This window comes from Hemicordylus capensis, chromosome 4 (assembly GCF_027244095.1).
Source record: "Hemicordylus capensis ecotype Gifberg chromosome 4, rHemCap1.1.pri, whole genome shotgun sequence".
In the NCBI taxonomy this organism is placed as follows: Eukaryota; Metazoa; Chordata; class Lepidosauria; order Squamata; family Cordylidae; genus Hemicordylus; species Hemicordylus capensis.
This window is the reverse complement of record NC_069660.1, coordinates 105342526-105365150: the sequence shown is the minus strand read 5'-3', so window position 1 is coordinate 105365150 and position 22625 is coordinate 105342526. Positions and strand designations below refer to the sequence as shown.

General features: G+C 42.0%; 1 protein-coding gene across 1 annotated transcript in view; it reads left to right on the top strand.

Annotated features, from left to right (window-relative positions):
* SLC35D1 (solute carrier family 35 member D1) overlaps positions 1–19659 on the top strand; it is a 32655-nt gene extending 12996 nt beyond the window's left edge. Inside the window, exons 6-12 of the mRNA XM_053242457.1 lie at positions 921–989; positions 1629–1731; positions 5207–5299; positions 13953–14020; positions 14525–14603; positions 15196–15278; positions 17007–19659. Of these exons, the coding sequence (XP_053098432.1) occupies positions 921–989; positions 1629–1731; positions 5207–5299; positions 13953–14020; positions 14525–14603; positions 15196–15278; positions 17007–17115 (604 nt within the window). The 3' untranslated portion in view covers positions 17116–19659. The remainder of the gene's footprint in view (positions 1–920; positions 990–1628; positions 1732–5206; positions 5300–13952; positions 14021–14524; positions 14604–15195; positions 15279–17006) is intronic.
* Positions 19660–22625: the final 2966 nt, after the last annotated feature.

Sequence of the window (22625 nt, the reverse complement as noted above, 5' to 3'; positions counted from 1 at the left end):
CCCAGCACCATCCCACTCAAGAGAGCCCAAACACATGTCTGCAAGAGGCCAGGCCCAACCCAAACCCCCAGCCCGCAGTCCCACCCCCGAAGGCCTGGCCCCAAAGGCTGACCTGCTTTGGCAGGCGGCCTGTTGGCTACACCTATGGTGAGCTTCCTTGCTTTTAGGCTTGCAAGCCCCAGAAGCCACTCCTCACACAAGCAGCTCCCAGGACAACAACAAATATTTATATACCACTTTTCAACAAAAGTTTCCAAAGCGGTTTACATAGAGAAATAACAAAACAAACAAACAAACAAGATGGCTCCCTGTCTCCAAAGGGTGGAATTTCAGCAATCTTCAGCAATCTGGGGAGGCTGGCAACCAGCCAGCTGGAACTTGGCAGCTGACAAGCAGGCTGCACTCCATCTGTGCTGGAATGTCCACAGGAGGCAAAGGGGCCCTGCTCCCCCTGTTACCTTCCCCTTAGACAAATTCATGGGAGACAGGTCCATTCATGGCTACTAGTCTTGATGGCTAGACTATCTCCAGGCTCAGAGGCAGGATGCCTCTGAATATCAACTGCAGGGGAGCAACAACAGGAGAGAGGGCATGCCTTCACCTCTTGCCTATGGGCTTCCCAGAGGCATCTAGTGGGCCACTGTGGGGAAAAGAATGCTGGACTAGATGGGTCTTGGGCTTGATTCAGCAAGGCTGTTCTTATGTTCTTTACCAGGAAGAACAAAGCATTGATAAATACAGCTCTAGTGTACTTATCAGCTATGGTGGAAACTTCAGAGAATACATTGGCTTTTCAGCATTCTCCTCAATTATTTCCATCATGATTTCTTGAAATGTCATTTTGGATCACAGTCTTAAGAATCTTAGGTGTGTTGGAAACGTTTCTGTAATGACAAAGCTCTTGATCTTTTCCCCCTTAGGAAAAAGTTTTCTTGGGGAATTCAAATGACAGTATTTGCAATGATAATTGGTGCATTTGTAGCTGCAAGGTAAGGTTTCTTGTAAAAAAAAATCTAAGTTTGTTTTCTAGCTCTGTTTCATTCTAAACAAGCCAGCCACTGCTCTGCAGCTTGCTTATTCTACTATGTACATGCTCTTCCCACCAACTCCTAAAAAAAAAAAAAGAGGTGGTTGATAACTCTCTTAAGTCCTTGAGTCAGTACATTAGACTTGCACTACTTTATGGACCTAGAGTTGGGGCTGCTAGAGCAAAGAATGTGCTAGATTCCTTCTCCACAATTCCTGGTTACTCTTTTATATTTCTGTTTGAGTTTTATTAGTCATCCATTACTATGATAGTGCTCTGCATGATGATTTCCTACTGTCCCCACAACACATATTATTGGTGAGCTTTTCTGGCAAAGGTGGCCATGTGTTGAAGGGAAATTGACACCCATAATCTAGCTACTTTGCATTCCCAGAAAGGTATCAGTGCTGTCATAAATTGCAGCGCTGGCGATATTCTTAGTATTACTTGATGCTGTATGTCTACTGCTGCACAGCATCTTTTTGAGTACGAGAGGTTGGTCTATGGATGTGACCCTTGTACAGAAGTCTGTTCTGTGTCTCTTATATGTAAAAGTTATGCATTCTCCATGACTTTAAAATCTTATCTTCTTTTCTCCTAGTTCTGATTTGGCATTTGATCTAGAAGGTTACATATTTATCTTAATCAATGATGTCTTGACAGCTGCAAATGGTGCATACGTAAAACAGAAACTAGATTCAAAGGTAGGCTCATCTTACTACTTCAATCTTCCACTTTATTGATCAGTAAAGAGCAAAGAAGTTGATTGTTCTCTGAACAAAAATTGTTCTTCCCCTCAGTAATGTGTTCTATATCTTGGTGAAATAACCTTTCATCCCAGAGCTTTTTGTTCTATAACATCCCCTATTTCCTTTTACTACAACGGAAACATGTGCTTTGCCTTGTACATTTCACACAAATGTTATTCTGACTGTTTGCATATCTACAGAATTCTAACCAAATGCAAATGCAGGTCAGAATTAAGACCATAAGATTTGCTATGCTGGATCAGACCAAGGTTAATCTAATCCAGTATTCTGTTTCCATCAGTGGCCAACCTCAGGTGTTGTTTGTCTCCTTGAGATAAGTAGCATATTTTTAAAACCCATGTTCTACCAGTATTCTTCTCTGTCACATGATGACTACTCTTCATGTATTATTTTAACCACAAAGTGAAATTGGCAGACAGGAAATTGGTTGCAAAGAAGTTTAAACACATGCAAGTAGTATGCCTCCCTGTCAGATAAATATTTTAATATCATAATCAGATTCTAAGACTTAGTACTGTGTGGCAACAGACAAAAGTTTATGATGGAAATATCAAGAGCTGGGCCAGAGTACGCTTGCAAAATACGATAGTATACCACTATTAGAGAGATGATATAATGGTATCACACTTTAAATGAGTACAAAAGGTTGTGGGCCACTAGAAAGATAACACTGGCTTCTTGCAAGCTCTGGCTAGGAAATTAGGAGCCAACTTGGGGGGGAATGTTCCATCCCTCATGATCAGGTTGCCCCTCCACCTTTATCCCTCGTTAAGCATTCGGTTTTAATAAATGCAAGTTGTAGCAAATACAAACCTCGCTTGACAAGATTGCTTCTAAGTGGCTGCTTAGGGCTCGTGGATCTTGACTTCCTTGGTTCTCTGAGGAACTTCGAGAGATGAAGTGAATCAAAAGACGCCTAGAGTGCTGCTGGAGGAATACTAACTAAGACAGAAGCCGACTGAGCACGGTTGCTTCGCTGTGTTCAGGAGTATACAGTAGCGATAAGGGCAGCGAAATCTGCTCATTTCTCCACACTTATTGCATCAGCGGATTCCCGTCCGGCGGCCCTTCTCCGAATCACCCATTCTTTGCTGGGAAGGGATGATTCTGGTGATCTTGCATCTGGCCACTGTGACATGTTTGCCAGGTTTTTCACTGATAAAGTTGCTTGCCTTCAGTCGGAGTTGGACTCCAATTGCTTGGTATCCGTTGAGGTAATAGAGGCTAGGTCTTGTGATACTATCTGGGATACCTTTTGAGCTTGTTGAGGCTAATGACATGGACAGGATTCTTGCCAACATGGGCACAGCGACCTCTAGTCTGGACCCTTGTCCCTCCTGGCTCGTTAGGGCTGCGAGGGGGAATGTTCTTTCCTGACTTCAGGAGACATTAATTCTTCTCTTTGAGAGGGGTTTGTTCCATCAGTCCTGAAAAAGGCGGTGGGCTACCCTCTCCTGAAGAAGCCTTCTCTTGAGCCTGACAATCCGGATAACTATCATCTGATCTCCAATCTTCCTTTTCTTGATAAGAAGGTGGTTTGTGCTCAGTTGATGAGAGTCCTGGAGAAAACTGATTTTCTGGACCCTTGCCAGTTGGGTTTCAGGCTGCAGCACAGCACTGAAACAGCATTGATTGCCCTGTTGGATGACCTAAATTGTGACCTTGATGAGGGAAGCACACCTCTCTTGGTTCTCTTTGATCTCTCAGCAACTTTCAATACCATCAACCATGCTATCCTTCTAGAACGCCTAAGTGGGCTGGGCCTTGGAGGCACTGTTCTTCAGTGGTTCTCATCCTATCTCACTGGGCAATTCCAGTCACAGTCGATTGAGGGTGAGTGTTCTGTGCCCTGGCCCCTTATGGGATTCTGCAGAGCTCGGTCCTTGCTCCCATTCTCTTTAACATCTACATGAACCTGCTGGATCTGGTCATCCGTCAGTTTGGGGTAAGTTTTCATCAATATGCTGATGATACTCAGCTTCATATCTCTATCCCTGGCCAAACAAATGATGCCGTTCATGTACTAGCTCAGTGCCTAGAGGCTGTCAGGACCTGGATGGGCCAAAACAAGCTCATGCTTCATCCCTCCAAGACAGAGTTGCTTTTGTTCAGTTTGCGATCTGGCCAATTACCGTTTGTGCGTTTATTTCTTGATGGGGTTGTGCTTCCCTTGAGAGAGGCAGTTGGTGATCTGGGGATCTTTCTGGACTCGCAGCTCTTGCCTGAACAGCAGGTGGAGGCTGTAGCCAGGGATGCCTTTGGCCAGCTTTGGCTGGTTCTCCAGTTTTGGCCTTTTCTCATCCAGCTGGCCCTGGCAACAGTAACTCATGCCTTTGTTACCTCTTGCTTGGATTACTATAACATACTCTTCCTAGAGTTGCCTTTGAAAATGATTCGGAAGCTTCAACTAGTCCAAAATGCAGTGGCCCACCGCCTCATGGGTGGCCATAGATTTGATAGTGTTACACCTCTTTTATGGTCACTGCACTGGTTGCCCATTCGCTTCTGGGACCAATTCAAAGTGCAGGTTCTCATCTACAAAACCCTTACGGGCTTAGCACCTGTATATCTCCGGGATCTCTTCTCTCAGCCAGTTGTATCCCGTCCTGTGAGGTCTTCTCAGTTGGCCCTCCTTAGTCACCTGGGCCCTGGCGCAGTGTGTGGTGTCTAGGCCCATAGGAGGGCCTTCACTGTGGCCACCCCTCTTTGGAAACCAACCCCCCCCCCGATTCGTTCAGTCCCTTCAGTGGCTTTTAAGGCCCTTCTTAAGACCCATCTTTTTCGCCAGGCTTTTGCCCTTAAAAAAAAAAAATTATTGCTATTGTTGTTATTCACCACCTAGAGTCTTTGGAGGAGGTGGTAAACAAGAAATTTTTAATAAATAAATAACCAGGATTTCCCTTATTCTAAATTCAGTGATCTAAGGCAAACCTTGGCTAACATTGATGCAGATCATCAATCTAATGCTAGTGGAAGAGGTTGTAGAGAGGTGATATGTATTTCCAAGGCTGACCTCCAACTTACTAACCACAGTTAATAAGGAACCAGAATTGTACCGAATCAGTATTGAACTCCTTATGGACAAAGAATATCTTTCCCTATTTTTTGTGTTGGTCTAGAGGTAGGCAGGGTGAGGAAGTAAAAAAGTCTTTGATTGTTAATTCAATAAAAATATTGTTTAATGTATTAGGAATATAAAATATGAATGATTAGATGTAGCTGGCAAAACTAACTTTGTGTTATTGTGGATGACCATGGGGAGAACATGAAGCTGCTTTATGTCCAAGGATTCTGACTGGAAAAACTTAGGATGTTTGGAGAGGACTGGTGAGGCCTTGTTTTGTGTAGTTCTCCATATAAGGCTTTATATTTCAGCCAAGAAAAATGACTTTTTTTTTCTTATTCACAGGAATTGGGAAAATATGGCCTCCTTTATTACAATGCACTATTCATGATTCTACCTACCGTGGCCATTGCTTGTTTTACAGGAGATGTGCAAAAGGTAAGTATGGTTGTTGATCTCAAATGGAAGCTTTAATCAAAACGTGTTTGTGTGTGCGTGTTTGAGATGTATCTGTACAGCAACAATTTAATCCAGTTTTACGCATTATTTTCTTAAAATGGAATTGTACATTGTAATCTATGTGATACAGTAGTCTAACCATTTGCCATTGATGAAATTTGGTTGCTAGTAAAGAAACACAATTCTTCAAGGAATAACTGGTAATGTCATAACAATTCTGAGACTTGGGAAGCAGTTGGAAGGTCTCTTACAATGAAATAGATTTCAGTGGAATTGTGCCATGAGATATTGATGCCAAGGTTCTGCTAGTTTTGCTGCCACTGCCTTTGTGCTTGCTCTCATTGCGCTTATAAGCACACCACAGTATAGTGACAACAGGAAAAAGTCTGTGTATGAACTGCAGTGGCAATGCACTGCAATTATGCAGTAGTTGCTTGCGATCACAGTGTAGCCTCTAAGAACCCTTGCCACACAGCCACGGTATCCATGAACCCCACTGCTCTCCACCCCCTTATTGCTCATCTTCTTTATAGAAGCGGTGCAGCTGTAGAGTCTATGAATACCATGAAGAGGGAACGTAGCAACCTAGTTGGACTGTTGCACACTTGTTATATGGAATGGCTTAATTTCAGGCATTCATAGTGGGTTATTTTTACCAGCATGTTCATGTGCCTGTGCTCATTTAATTTCACCCATTTAATGGGCTCATTTAGTGACCCCATTGCTCACTAGCTTCTCAACTTCTGGTCTTCCTGCTCTTATAGAAAGAACTTTTTTATCTCTTAGCTTGTGTATATGTGAGCTAAAGACATGTTGCCCCAGGAAACAAAGTATGTGCAAGCTATCAAAACTGAGGAAACATAACTGATCTTCTGATGCTTTTTTATAGGGATATACTAAGTGGAAATGCAACATGTAACATTTCCTTGCTATTGTTGCTGAACTACTGATAAGGCTGTCAGGATATTAATGTCTGTAACATTTATAAAGCAAAGCTGGCATGCCTAACACTAGTGATAAAGACATGAGTAAATGTTCCTTTTTACAAAGGTTTGCTTAGATCACTGTTAGTCGAATAACTTTCTCCAGCCATCAAGCTAAGGGCCAAACCACATGCAACAGTCACATCATTTGTCCTTTTTTGGGTTGAATATTGGCTACTGTGAGAGGCTTTAACCCATTTCCTCCACTGTAGTCTTGTCCTGAGAGGAAAACTTCCATTGCTGTCAGTGGGAGCTTTCCTCCCAGCTTAAATAGCAGCCTGGGGTGAGGTGAGGCCCTGACTCAGATAAAGACCATGGTGGAGAGAAAGGGTTAAAGTCTCTTGTTACATTCTTGATTATGGAGCTCCCAATGGCTCATTTTTAACAACTGCAATGAAAAACCACAGGACAAAGTTGAGATTAATGTTGTGTGTGGTTGGGCCTTCAGAGGCGACTTGTACGAAGCAACTTTTGAGATCTAAAAGAGCATCTCAGTGTTTATATCTCTGAAAAGTGCTTGTTTTAGAAATGCATGCACCAACAAAATGGGGAATAGAATACCAGCACTGTGCTAGATGCTCAAATTTGCATTCACAGAGTGTTCACATATCTTATGCTACCAATTTTTTTTTTTTTTTTTGGAATAAACTTACTTTCTTCTCCTGTAGCAAACTCTTGGCAGTGAAGGCGAATAAAGACCTCTCTGTTGAACATCCAGGAAGCTCAAAATTGACCAGGCTGGGAAATTATTGACTTTGCTGAATGTACTTCCTTTCGAGTTTAGGCCTCTTCACTTTTTAAATACATAATATTTTTTAAAATCTGCATTGGTGTTGATAATGCAGTGCAAATTATGAAATATGAGGAAGGGGAGGTTATCCCCACACATGGACAGCTAAGGTTTTTTTAAAAAAACCTTAGGGTTCAACAAGATAGATTGGTTAGTAGCCCAGACATTTAAGCCTTGGAAAAGCACATCTCTGATAAACAGTAAATTGTTGACAGCACTGGAATACCCCACAGTGCAAATATTTATTTATTTATTAGAAACATTTTATATACTGCCCACTCTGAAGACTCTGGGCAGTGCACAAAAACATTAAAAATTACATTCTAAATTAAAAACTAAAGTAACTAACAAAAAACAAATAGGTAAACTACAGGGCAAAAGCCTGGCGAAAAAGAAAAGTCTTTAATAGAGATTTGAAGATCAGTAAGGTAGGGGCTAAATGAATCTGGAAGGGAGAGTTCCAAAGAAGTGGGTCAGCAACCGAAAAGGCCCTTTCGTGAGTCCAAGAGCCCCGAATCTCTCGGATATCAGGGACTGACAAGAGGGCCATCTGAGATGATCTAACGGGACGGGATGTAACTGAATGGGAGAGGTGGGTCTGTAGGTAGACAGGTGCCAAGCCCTGCAAGGCTTTGAAGGTCAGAACCAGGACCTTAAATTGAACTTGGAATAGAATAGGCAACCAGTGTAATGATTGCAGGAGAGGTGTTACCCTGTCATATTTTCTGGCACCCATGAATAGGCGAGCTGCTGCATTCTGGACCTGTTGTAGCTTTCTGATCGTCCTCAAGGTAGCCCTAGATAGAGAGCGTTACAGTAATCTAAGCAGGAGATAACAAGGGCATGGGTCACTGTCATTAATGCCTGCCGGTCAAGGTAAGGGCCTAATTGGCGAACCAGATGAAGATGGGCAAAAGGACTTCTGGCTGCAGCCTCCACCTGCTGTTCAAGCAGGAGGCGTGAGTCCAAAAGGACCCCCAAATCCCAAACAAGCTCCTTTGGGGGCAGCGCCACCCCATCTACAACAAGGTTCACATCCAGCTGTTGGCCGGTACGAGGGCTGAATAAAAGTAGTTCAGTCTTAGTGGGATTCAGTCTGAGCTTGTTTTGATTCATCTAGACCTTAACAGCTTCCAGGCATCGAGTAAGCACAGAAACAGTGTCCTCAGAATGGTCTGGGATGGCAATATACAGCTGAGTATCATCAGCATATTGATGAAATCTCACCTCAAACTGAGAAGTGACCTGACCTAGCGGCTTTATATAGATGTTAAAAAGGTCAGGGGCAAGAACTGAACCCTGGGGAACTCCATAAAGGAGTGATCATGGGTCAGAGCAGCTGTCCTCAATGCATACTGACTGGACACATCCGCTAAGGTAAGAATGGAACCACTGTAAGACAGTGCCCCCGATACCCAACCCACACAGGCGGTCAAGAAGGATAGCATGATCGATAGTGTCAAAAGCCGCTGAGAGATCTAAAAGGACCAAGAGAGGGACACTACCCTTGTCAACGTCCTAAAGGTGGTTATCTACCAGAGCAACCAGTGCTGTCTTTGTGCTGTGCCAAGGCCTGAAACCCGACTGATAAGAATTGAGATAGCTAGTTTCTTCCAAGACCCTCTCGAGCTGGGCACATACGTCTCTAACACCTTCGCTAAAAAAAGGAAGGTTGGAGATCAGTCTATAGTTGTCAAGGACCTCAGGGTCCAGGGAGGGTTTCTTCAAGTGAGAGCGAACTATTGCTTTTTTAAGGGCTGCTGGCACAAAACCCTCATGTAACGAGGAGTTAACCAACTCCTGTAGCCAGGAATTAACATTCCCACCAGCTATTCTAACCAGCCAGGGAGGGCAAGGGTCCAAGCAACATGTTGCCACACCCATACCCGAAAGAATTGTGTCCATATTCTCAACCAACTCAAAGGTGTCCCATGTAACGTCACAAGGCAGAATCTCCTCTAGCTGATTGGATCCTATGGAAGTAGAGTCCAGCTCTAGCTGAAGGCAGGTGACTTTATCAGCAAAGAATCAAGCAAATTGATCACAGTGGCCAGATTGAACATCTGCCGGATCCACTGTCATAAGAAGGGAGCGGATAATAAGGCCGCTGGACAAGATATGATAAGAGCGGAGAAAAAGTGAGACTTCTCCATTCTTATCGTCCTAGAATATTCCCGAATATGAGCAAGTAATCACATTTGGTCATTTTCGGCACCAGTTTTCCTCCAACAACATGCCAAGCGTCTTTTGGTCTGCTTCGTCTCCCTAAGCTCAGCAGAGCTGACTTCATTACTTCTACATTCATTACTTCTGTTACTTCATTATGAAGGTTATGCTATCATTACATATAGCTATTATATATAAAATCCCTGTGTCTTAGTTCTGTTGCAGCAGATTCTTCAGAGCCATTCATGCTAGCTACTCGTATAAAAAAAGAATCTTACTTGGTTCTAAACACAGCTGTGCGTTTAGGTAAGGCCCATTCCTTCCCTTCCCTTCTGATTTTAACTGACTCGGGATGAGTTTATAGTTGAGTAATCATGGTAGTACTGATATGTAATTGTATATATAGTTGCTCCAGTGGAGCTGTACAGAAAAGATAACTGTTGCAGAAGCAATCATTCTGGTGATCATATCACCAAATGATAGGCCGAAGAGCCTTTTTGATTGTGGCCCCTTTGCTTTGAAACTCCCTCCCTGAAGAGCATCATCATGCTTCCTCCCTCTGTATTTTTAAAAAACTAAACACTCCTTTTTAAAGAGGCTTTTAAATGTTTCACCTGTTTTTATAATTCTCAGTTTAACTTCTTAAATAACTTAATTTAAAACAAACTTAAACTATTAATTCTGATTGTGGTTTTAGCTTGGATTTTTAACGTTTTATTTGGTTAATTTTATTAGTCTTGTGAGCCACCCTGGAGGGGTGGAGTATAAATATTTAATAATAAAATATATTAATTGACTGTATTTTTATTTAATATACTTATATTTGCACACTGCCCCAAACTTCCATTAACATTAAATGGAAAGGAGAGCTGGTCTTGTGGTAGCAAGCATGACTCGTCCCCTTAGCTAAGCAGGGTCCATCTTGGTTGCATATGAATGGGAGACTTTATGTGTGAGCACTGTAAGATATTCCCCTCAGGGGATGGAGCCGCTCTGGGAAGAGCAGAAGGTTCCAAGTTTCCTCCCTGGCTTCTCCAAGATCGGGCTGGGAGAGATTCCTGCCTGCAACCTTAGAGAAGCAGCTGCCAGTCTATGAAGACAATACTGAGCTAGATAGACCAATGGTCTGACTCTGTATATGGCAGCTTTCTATGTTCCTATCTCTGGGTTGTTTACAGCAACTTAAAACAGAAATTAAAATCACAAGTCTAGTTAAAAAGCTTGGATGAATACATGTGTCTTTAGAAACTTTCTAGAAGTTGTCAGAGATGGGGAAGCTCTTATTTCAGCAGGGAGCGCATTCCATAGTTTTGGGGTGGCAACAGAGAAGGCTGTTTAGGGACAATCTTGTCCGAAATGTCCCTTAATGTATCTCTCTGGCTCAAACAAATCATTCAGACCCACTAAACAAACCTAGGAGAGAAATGTTACTATTACTGAACGTGCTCTTGTGGAATCTAATAGGACACGGGTTCTCAAACTGGGATCTTTAGATGTTGGACTACAAATCCCATCTCTAGCCACAGGAATTGTAGCTAGGGATGATGGGCGTTGTAGTTAAATATCTGGAGACTTCAGTTTGAGAACCCTTGTAATAGGGTGATCAAATGTTTTTGATCAATATTAACTTTATATGCCCTATTTGGCATTTTCCAATCATAGGCCTGCTAGGTGCATAATCAGAGTTGATTTGTGTGGTGTTTTGTTGTTGTTTTTAAAACAAGACTAATTCTTATATAGAGTGCTAAGAAAGCAGAAGAAAGGGGCCAGTCTAAAAGAGGCTTAGTTATATTGATCTTACTGGAGATCAATGATGTTTTCTGGCTAAACTTTACCTTGGATTTGTGTCTTGCATTTTAAAAATTCTCCTTAAGTGAAGAAATGAGGCATCTGTATTCAGTCAATGCATACATTCCATCTAAGGGAGAAAGCAATTACACACAAGGTATTTTGGATAAATTTGGAAGTTACTGAAATCAGACGATTAAAATAAATTTAATGGTCAAAGGATCAAATGTTAATAGCAAGAAAACTGAAAATCTTGTCAGCTGAAACGGTTGCCTTTGATATGTCAAGGAATTTTGAGGCATCTTCTTAAGGTTGTTTGAAACTTTTTCAAATTAAGCTTTGAAAATCTGCAATGGAAGTATTGTTACAATGGAAACTGTGTTGGTGTTTCAAGGGGCATATACATTCACAAACCCAGGGGGATTCGGGTGTGTTACTTTGCAAGTCCTAGGGTTTGCAGTAGAACAAGTCACCCAAGGTTCCAAGAACATCAAGTGGAGCAACTAATTGCAGGAAACAAAGTGCTGAAGATCCCCCAAATGGTCATGCATAGGGAGTACAGTTACAGTCCAGGATACCATTTTGGCATGTTTTGAGCAGATAACTTAAAGATCATTAAATATGGTTTCTGTCAATGTGTCACAGGTGATGAAGATTGTTTACTGGTGAAACATAACTGTAAGGTCTAGGATAGCTTATGCAGCATCTGAAGCTATCAGGGAGTAGTGGAAAACCTGTAAGCAACTTAGGAGAAATACAGTTTTAACATAAGATGTGGTCAGAATTGAGTTGAACTGGTCTTGTGGTAACAAGCATGACCTGTCCCCTTAGCTAAGCAGTGTCTTCCCTGGTTGCATATGAAAGGGAGATTAGAAGTATGAGTACTGTAAGATATTCCCCATAGGGGATGGAGCCTCTCTGGGAAGAGCATCTAGGTTCCAAGTTCCTTCTCTGGCATCTCCAAGATAGGGCTGAGAGAGATACCTGCTTGCAACCTTGGAGAAGCTGCTGCCAGTCTGTGTAGTAAATACTGAGCAAGATAGACCTATGGTCTGACTCAGTATATGGCAGCTTCCTATACTCTTATGAATTCTTACTGGAAGAAAATGAATCAAGATTCTGGATCATGACAGCTTATAGATTAAAAGAAACTAGCTTAACCTGCGCAGAGCATCTGCACACTAGTACTTGATTGCTCCCCTCACCCCCTGCCACATCCCTCCTCACCTCAGATCTCTCCACCCTCACCTGAGCTGCACTCCTGCTCCTCCTCCATCCCGTTGCTTCCACCCCCTTCACCCCCCTTAGTCATTGCTCCAGTGTTGTGGCAGCTATTGGTCAAGCTGCAGCCCCCTATCCCCAGAGACCTCCTCACCTGAGCCCCACTCGTGTTCCTCCCCACAGGAGCAGCAGCAGCGGTTGACTGGGTCCTTCCTAGCTGCCACCACTGCCATAGCTGCTCGTTCCCCTTGGGTGGCTGACTGGCCCAGGCCCGTCCCTTGCCTTCCTGCCTCCCTCCCTCCGCCAATCGTCACAGTAGCCTCAAACAGCAGCAGTGGTAGACTTGCTGCTGCCATGGCCACTCATTCCCCTCAGGCCCATCCCTCATCCTTCTTTCTCTCTTCCCCTCCCTTTCCCCCCCTCTCTCTCCCTCCTCCACTCGCTCTTCACCTGTCTTTCTTACTCCACTTCTCTCTCCCCCATCCTGAGTTAACAGATCTTGTTCAGCTTGTTTCACACAACAGCAGCCTCCTTCTCCTGAAGGGGCTCTTTCCTCCCTTACGACCCCTCTCTTCACAGACCCCTGCCCACTATCCATATAGATAGATTCTTCTCCTCTACAGTCAAGAACATCTTCCAACCAGTAACAGTTGCATTCCAACTGACCTTAAGCATCACAGGCTCCTCATCCCTATCTGCATATGGAATCTCCACTGCCCAATCACCACGGTGCTTCTGCTCAGAAATTCTCATGAGAGCTGCCACACACAGGATTAGCCACAGGTACGCCTTAGAGAATTATATATAGAGATAGAGATGCTTTCTATTGAAGCACATGTTCTGGCTATCCAAAAGGGAAAACACATTGTTCAAAAGGTAGACCGCCCCCCACCCAAAAACCCTTTTCAACATTTCTGCTCTGGCCCATAGTTTTTGAGAAGAAATGCACAAGTTTATTTTGCCACCTGTACAATGTGTCCTATATGTGGCCAAAGTATAATTGAGAATATTGCCCATTAATGTTTTACATTGCAGGTTGTGTAGTTCTCTAAGAGTTTCATATAACTCTGTTGCACTTTATAGTTCAAATGATTTGCTGCTTGTAGCTGATGTGGATACATTTTCATTGCAGAGGCAACTGAAAATTTTAGGAATACGTTTGCATAATACCTTGTTTCATATAAAATACTGTGAAGACATTTTATAAAGTCAGGTTTCATGACTAGTTCATGCCACTGCTATGTTTATGCATTTGCTTGAAGATATTGACTTCTCCCTTTTGTATTTGGTTTGTACACAAAAGTATTGTAATTTAAATTTTTACCTGTTTGCTTCTTCTTAGTGATGCATTCAGTTTCATGCATCAAAAGGATCATTCAGGATGGGATATTTATTGAATGATATATGCTTGCTTTCCAGTATTGGATGCTTCATCACTGAAACTACCGCTTTTGCATTCCTTTTCTCTTTAGAACAAGCTGCAAGGACCAAATTTCAACATCATTTATCTTTTGCCAAAAATGTGAAAATTTCAATATTGTTATAAGAGAACTAAACCTTGTTTTGGGTATGAATTCACATCATACTTTCATAAAGTAGCTTCAGGCTTTATTTATGCAAAGTATTAAATGACAATTCTCTTCTGTAATTTTTGCTTTTAAAATGTTTATTTATTTATTTTCAGGCAATAGAATACAAAGGCTGGGCAGACACCCTCTTCCTTATACAGTTTTCACTCTCATGTGTAATGGGGTAAGGATACTTTAAGCTGTGTTTCCTGCTGTTTCTTACAAGGAAAAAAAAACATTGTTTTCTTAACCATATGAAGTTTGGATTTTTGGCTCCTTCTGTCAACAAACAGAAGAGGCTTGACACCTCAGGATTATTCATATCCTAAGGACTTCATGTTTGAACTCTGAGACTGCTCTATTAGCAAAAAGTGGTGATGCAAAATTCTAGTTATCAGTATTACTGTTCTGCACTCTACTTTGGTAAAAATGGTGTGAACTTAAAATGCAGGTCCTCTTATTCAAGCGTTAACTTGTGTTGACTTGACACAGTTGCAATCACTTAAGTATGCACTTTCACTTAAAAACCAAGTGCCTTGCTTGTCTAGGCGTACCTAGTTGAGTATTCTTTGCTAGAATTACAAAAACCAGCAGACACTAAGTAGCCTATCAGACATTGGTCAATTCCTTCTTCTCACTCCTGTACTGTATAAAATGCATTGTCAAATGGCAAGTTTCTTCTTTGCAGGTTTATTCTGATGTATTCTACAGTACTTTGCACTCAGTATAACTCTCCCCTCACAACTACAATAGTTGGTTGTATTAAGGTAAGCTCTTCAAATCTGCCAAATAATTGTAATGCCCAACATTGTAAGTGTTCAGAACCTGAAGTTCTAGCCACAATGTGCAATTTTCATACATATCTTTTCTATGCACTGCAAATGCATAGAATTTGGTAAATGCCATGTTTAGAAGAGCTTGTGCCCTGAGTGCTCATGAGACAGTTTGAGCTGTGTGTTGAAAGGGGAGGAAGAATGACACCTGAATACTGGAAGGTTGGCAGTGCTCTCGGGCTAATTAATGTGTTCTTTTGCAGACATTCCAATTACTTTCAGAAAAATATTTTAGTAGCACTGCATCAAAAACCAGTAGATTACAGATCATAATGAGGCAACTCTCTAATTTTGATTTAAAAAAAAAAAAAACCCTTGGCAATATTTCTTGTTCGATGTATATACTGCCTTTCATAAAACCTATCCCAAGTTGGTTTCCAAAAGTTAATTCCATAAAACATTAAAATATTAAAATCAATTAAGACCAGTATTCCTCCTGCTCCTCACCCCACGCTCTTGGGTAAAAATCAGAGTATTTAAGATAAATACTCTGCATAAAATAGCTAAATCATGTTTTTCTTTCCAGAACATATTGATAACCTACATAGGAATGTTCTTTGGAGGAGATTATATTTTCACATGGACAAACTTTGTAGGGTTAAATATTAGGTAAGTGAAATGAAACTAATGTCCTTTTTAAAAATGTGCAAATTAAGCAAGCCAGTTTTGGACCCGATAGGTAGTTTAGTATGGAAAATGAAATTCTTAAGTTTTGCTGTTTTAGTTATAATTGTTCAAATAGAGATTTCTGTAACTCTAGTTTTATTTTAAAAAGGTATACATGAAACTAAACATATGTACTCAAGAGCAACTAGAACAATATACGTATCAACTAGATAGTAGTAAATTTTGTGTACATTCTGTTTGTTGTACAGCACAGGACAAATGTAGTTTAGGTGGCGGGCGGGGGGGGGGGTGGAATCCCTACCTGTGAGTCTGCCAGGCTAGGAATCAAGGAACCCTGATTTTCCTGTCAGATGAAATGCTAAGCCACCACCTAATAGGACATTCTAGGCTTCCTGGAACCTAACAGTAGTCAAATCAATCAGTAAGTTCACTCCTCAAGTTACAATATTTGTTCCAGTTCTAGTCTGATGCCCCTACATGAGCATCTGTTCTTGTTTGCCAGCCTTCATGAGCACATTCTTGGAAGTGAAAACTGCAGTTGTGTAGAGAAGCAAAAATCAAGTCTTGCTTCTTTCTCCATTGCTGCTGTATACAGAACAAGGCTGGAGCATGGTAAAGCTCCAGCCCTCTTGTGGCGCCACAGGGCTATTTCCATGGATGTATCCCTGCATATCAAGTCAGCCACTGCATACAATTTCCCCCTTTCTGCTTATTATGAGTTTCTCAATTCCAATTCTATTCAGAACAAAACTGATTCTTTAAATAGGCTTATCCATTAGGAGGCCACTTTTCCAGACAAACATGGTGGAAGACTGAACAGTTCCATGGGAAGATAATGAGAGAGAGTTCATAACCACACACACAAATTTTCATAATATACTTTGAGTATATCATCTCTGGATATGCACACTAAGGAAGTGAGAATCCAAACCATGGGAAACAGATGCTCGTGTGGGATCAAACTAGAATTGGGATATCAGTGAAATATCAATTAAGCAGTCCTCATTGATAGTCAAAACAATCATGAAATGTTCAAGGGAACCTAGAATGTCCTATTCGGTGATGGCCTACCTAGCATTATCATGTCATCAGACACCAAAATGAGGGGGTTTTCTTCAGTGTGATGAAATGCAGAAGTGAATCCTAGAGAGAAAGAGAAGCCCTATTCACATGATATTCAACATTCATACCAGTTTATAGTGTATACAGCTACAGATCTGTACACAGCTACAGTTATTCACATGTTATGCTGAACTCTGGTATAGCAGTACATCTTTTATCTATACCATGCATTTGAGGGACCTGTACCCAGGCTCATTTAAAAAATGCATATAGTCATTCGCACAAGTGTACAAATATCTGTACAGTCCTTCACACAATGAGTGTACAGATATCTATACATTCATAACACAATGTCTGAACAGGGCTAAAGGCAGCAAGTAACAGATGTCACCATCATCATAATCCTGTAGTTTTCTTTTTCTACTTAATCACACAAACTGTTCTAAAAAGAAGGTAATAATGATTCTATTTACCAGTTATCTGGTGCATTTCCTACTTATGGGAACATCCCCTATTTTCCCTTCTAGTATTTAGTAGCACATAAAAATGCGGACCAATTATATTGCAAAATTAAGTTATTTACTATAATTTGACGAAAATTGAGAGTTCAAAATATGCATTTTAATATAAAAATCCTATTTTCTGCAGTATTGCTGGAAGCCTGGTGTATTCTTACATCACTTTTACAGAAGAGCAGATGAACAAGCAGTCTGAAGCTAGCATCAAGATGGACATTAAAGGAAAAAGCGCTGTATGACAAATGAATTACTTACCAGAATTAGTTCTTGCTCTTCAGCGATGATTGCTGACAAATCATTAGAATATGCAGTATCTGTGAATGGAATAGTATGGGTACTTTGCATTTGCACAATCTGAAGATTGCTGCCTTAAAAAAAAAGAACTTGGTATTTATAGTTGATCATACATGAATTGCACAGGTGATTAACATTAGGATTCAAGAAACAACATTTTGAAATGTTGATCACCATCTATAGTCGGAGAGTTGGAGGGCTTTTTAGGCCATCTAGTCCAACCTGCTCAATGCAGGAAATCCAGAGCTGGAGCATCTAACAGAGAGCTGTCAAGCCTCTGCCTAGAAACCTCCAGTGAGAGAGTTAGAGCCCACCACATTGGTGGTTCCATTGTTGGACTGCTGTTATCATTAAGAAGTTTCTCCGAAGGTTCAGCTGAAATCTAGCCCTCTCTAACTTAAATCCATTAGATTCCATTCTGCCCCCTGAGGCAGCAAAGAATGAGTCTTTGCCCTCTTCTGTGCAACAGCCCTTCAGGTATTTGAAGAGTGCCATCACATTCCCCTCTCAGCCTTCTCTTCCTCAGATGCAACATTGTCTTCTTTTCTCCAGCCTGCTTCAGAAGGCTTGTTTTCCAGGATCTTGGTCCATCACAGACCATCAATCCTCTGAAACAGTTCCAGTTTGTCCCTTTTAAAGTGCAGTGCCCAGAACTTAAAAGTACTCCAGGTGAGGTCAGAGTATGCAGAATAATTACCTTTCATTACTTGGGAACTATGGTTCCATTAATGCAGGCTAAAATTGCATTTGCTTTTTTAGCAACTGCATCACATTGCTGATTTATGTTCATTTTGCTATAGACTAACAACAAGATGCTTTTCACATGTACTGGAATCAAGCCTGATATCTCCTATCCTATACCTGTGCTTGCTTTTTTTTTTGCCCAAGTGCAGAAGTTTGCATTTGTCAGAGTTGAATTTCATTGCATTAGTTTCAGCCCAGTTTTCCATTTTTGTCAAGGTCATTTTGAGCTTTATTCTCATCTTCCAAAGTATTAGCTACACCTCTGAGTTTTGTCTCATCTGCAGCTTTGAAGATTCTCTCAACTCTTTCATTCAAAATTAGAGAAAAACGCTGAAATGTAGCAGAGGGAGCCATGCAGCACTCCTCAGTCTCCCTCCAGTTTGAGGAGGAGCCATTGATGAGCACTTTGGGTACAAGTCCCTAATCAGTTGGAAATCCAACCAACAGTATCATCATCTAGTCCACATTTGAACAGTTTGCTAACCAAAATCCCAGCAGGAACCTTGCCAAATGCTTTGCTGAAAAAAGTCACACACACACACCCCACACCCAAGCCATTCCCACAATCCACTAAGTAATAAAAAGAGATTAATCTGGTAGGATTTCACCTCTGGTAGTTTTGAGTAAGGTTATCCTAATCCAATTCCTAAATTGCAGGGCCCTATCCTCTGCAGCATAGCTTGTAGAGAGGAGGAGAAGCGAAGCTCTTCTCCTCTGAAACCATAGGCAGTAAGAGTGCAATCAAGAGAAATTGGGGGCTCACCCAAGTCCCATTCAAATTAACAGTCCTCCTGCACAGACACCACTGAGTACCATCAGTGTCACTGATAGTGAGATGTACCTTGTTGAAAATAATTGCTTCAAGCCTTTATAGGCACTGAAGCAGCAATTCTGGGCAAGGAGCCTGCAAGCATAGATGTATTATGTAAAATACACTTATGTAATACAGTAAAATAAGCTTTAAAATTCCTCTCATGGAGGAATGCAAGCTCTCATTTTTACACCTTGCTGGTGGGCTTTCACTTATTAGAAACTGCAACTCTTCTCTTTCCGATGTGCCAGAAAGGTATATGAGGCACCAGTAACTCTTTCTGCTTAAAACATGTAAGTTATTCTCCACTCAGGAGAATAGTGGCCAACATCCAGAGCAGTGAACCACTTGTGGAAGGATGTTGTGCAACAGTGGTGCATCTGCAGTATACTTCATTTGTTAATGGGAATATTTGTATTACAATTGCATTAAAGTCAGTTTTTAGTGCAACTAAGTGGACAACTTGTGCTAGCATGAATCTGCTTGCTCCACAGGCAGTCTGTTATATATTATAGGAACCACTTCTCCAAATGGCCCATTTTTACAGAGTTCTTGCATCTTCACTGTAACAGTATTAATTGAAATGCTTCATCTCTGAAGAGCACACTCAGAGCTGACTGTATTTGCAAACTGATTTTGAAACTACATATTGGGTGGGGGGTGGGGAATCTCCCCAGATTACTAAAACACTCCTTGGACTAACCCTTGGATCACCCTTCACCTTTAAGACATGAGGGAATAACCAAATAAGAAAACACAGAACAAACAAAAAGCAGATCTAAAGGACAAAGAAAAGGAATGGGACAGGTCAACCTGAAGCCAGGGGACAAGCATATGTTTTAATATTGAAACAAGTCAACAGTGCCTGCCAAACTGTATGAATGGAAAACATGCAATTCATTTTTTGTCGTATTAAACTCAACCATATCCTCTACCCATTGATCAAGAGGTGCATATGGAGAGGGATTTTTGTATTTATGCTAAACAAACATGTCAAATTCAATATGGCGAACTGTCAAAGTGCCCAAAATCAAGTGGTTAAAAGAAAAAGCCAGTGTGAAGCCAAGGTTAGATTGTCATTATCTAGATCACACCAAAATTGAAAATTTAGGACATGTCCAGTGCACATGGACGAGATTTGTACAAATGGGTTCATAATGACTGCACTTGCACTCAGAAGGTCAGACTACACCCAAGAAAATGAGTAGGGGACCAATAGGATAAAAGGAAAATCTCACAAATCACAGTCTGAGATCTAATCAACTGATCCTTTTGAGTGTAGAGCTGCTTTCCACTGAAAAGGCCTAACTGTACATCTGAATTGGCAAACCATGCAGGTCCAAATCTATGTCTGAATTTTTGTCTCAAGGTTATAAAGATTATAAATTTAGTTGCAGACTTGAAAGCCAAACCTGTTGGAGAAATTTTGTAATCCCCCACCCCCATCTTTGCAGTATTGGTTGCTGGAGGCAAAGGCACTTTAACCTCTGCCGCCGATAACCAATACTGAATACCAGACAGTTTAACACATGTGAACCTTCTAGTATTGACTATATTGGGGAGGCTGAAGCCCCCAAATTGAACTGGTGATTATAACTTAGCAGTTCTCAACATTTCCCCAGGTCTTAAAATAAAATGGAGGATTAGGGCAGACAGGCATAAAAACAGGTTGCTTACCTATAACAGATGATCTGGAGATAATCCGTTGTATTCATAAGTAATGGGTTCTGCGCCTGCGCAGGGACCTCACGGATCGATTAGCTAGCTCCTCGTGCTGGCCCAAACTGCCATGCACGTGACCGTGCTTTCGTTATCTTAGGCAGTTTGGGCACGCCTCTTTCAGTTTCTGGCAGACCGGCAGTTGCTTGCATGTGAATTAGAAATATATATAACCATACCCAGCTTTTCCATCCTTGCAGGGAGGTCGGGCAGGTCTTATGAATACAACGGATTACCTCCAGATCATCTGTTACAGGTAAGCAACCTGTTTATCTGGAGTGTAATTCGTTGTATCCATAAGTAATGGGTGATTAGCCAGCTGAGAAATAATCCCAGGCAGTGGGCTTACAAGTTCCATCAAGATCATGGTAGGATATGCTTCAGGACTCCGCGTCCGAAATCTCCTTCGTTTGTCTCAAATCAATAGCATAGTGTTTAATGAATGGCTGGTCAGATGACCATGTGGCTGCCTTACAAATGTCTGCCATTGAAATGCCTGCTAAGTTCGCAGCCGATGATGCGTATGCCCTAGTAGCATGAGCAGTTATGGCTTCAGGCAGGGATTGCCCTTGTTCAGTGTACGCCAACCTGATCAATTGTACAACCCAGTGCGACAGCCTTTGTCTCGTAACTGGTTGGCCCTTAGACTTCCCTGTGTACATCACAAACAACCTATTCGTGCCGCACACTTGGTGCGTAGCCTGCAGGTAGTACAGCAGAGCACGCCGCACATCCAGCATGTGCATTGTCCTCTCCAACTATGTGTCTGGATTCTGAAAGAAGGTGGGCAGAACTATGTCAGCATTAATATGAAAATCTGTTGAAATCTTAGGTCGGAATCTAGGGTCTACCCGCATGACTACCTTGCTAGGGAATATTTGTGTGTACGGGCCGCTAGTTCACTAACTCTCCTTGCCGTGGTGATAGCCACCAAGAACACAGTTTTCAATGTCTGTAGCCGCAGTGAAGCTTTCGCCATCAGCTCAAATGGATGCTTCACTAAGGCACATAGTACCAACATCAAATCCCATTGTTGAGGTGGCCGCCTTACAGGTGGATACAAATTATTGAGACCCTTTAGGAATTTCTTGCACTGCGGATGGGAAAATACTGTTGTATCCCCCAACCCCTGTGTTCCGATGAAAATGCTGCCAAATGAACTTTCAAAGATGTGTTCGCCAGACCAGACATCTTCAGTGTCGTTAGGTAAAGTAGGATCTACTCGACTGTGGGCTTTCCTAGGGAAGAAACCATGATGCCTGGCATACATCTTGAAACAATGCCATTTCTTCGTGTAATTTTGCCTCGTGGACTCCCTCCGATTATTCAATAATATCTTCTTTAATCATTTATTCGCCACACAGTCAACTTCAAGATTTCGACCTGCGGGTGCCAAATTGCCCCTTTGCATCGCGTTAGCAAGTCTGGTCTGTTTGGTAGTCTCCGAAACACTCCTCCCGACAGATGCAACAGTACCAGGAACCACTGCTGTCTAGGCCACCATGGAGTGACTAAGATGCCCTTCGTGGCATCCCTGAGTATTTGAGATACCACTCGTGTCAATAGAGGCTGTGGTGGAAACAGATAGTAAAGTCCTGTGCTCCATTTGAGCTGAAACACGTCTCCCAACGACTGCCTGCCTATTCCTGCACGTGAGCAGTATGTCTGACGCTTTTTGTTCGCAGCAGTCTCAAAGAGGTCTATCTTTGGCCAGCCCCAGGTCTCGAATATATCCTTCAGATAGATCATATTGAGTTCCCACTCGTGACGTTGGCCGTGAAGCAACGTTCAACTGAGTCCGTCCGCTTGCACATTGTCCACCCCTTTTATATGCAAGGCCATTGGGACTATCGAGTGAGCAATACACCACATCCAAAGTTTTTGACTCAACTGACAGAGAGAGTGCGACACAGTTCCCCCCCCCCCCACCGTTTGTTCAAGTACGCAATCGCCGTGGTGTTGTCCAGATAGACTTGCACTACTCTTCCTTGCAGCAGCAGCTGGAATGCTTTCAGTGCTAGGAAAACTGCATAGAGCTCAAGATAGTTTATATAGCTCCATTTTTGCATTTTTGTCCATTTTCCCCTGTATCTGATGGCACTGACAATGTGCACCCCACCCCCATAGGGAGGCATCTGTTGTCAGTCCGCACGTGGGTGTTAGGGATTGATACGGAACTCC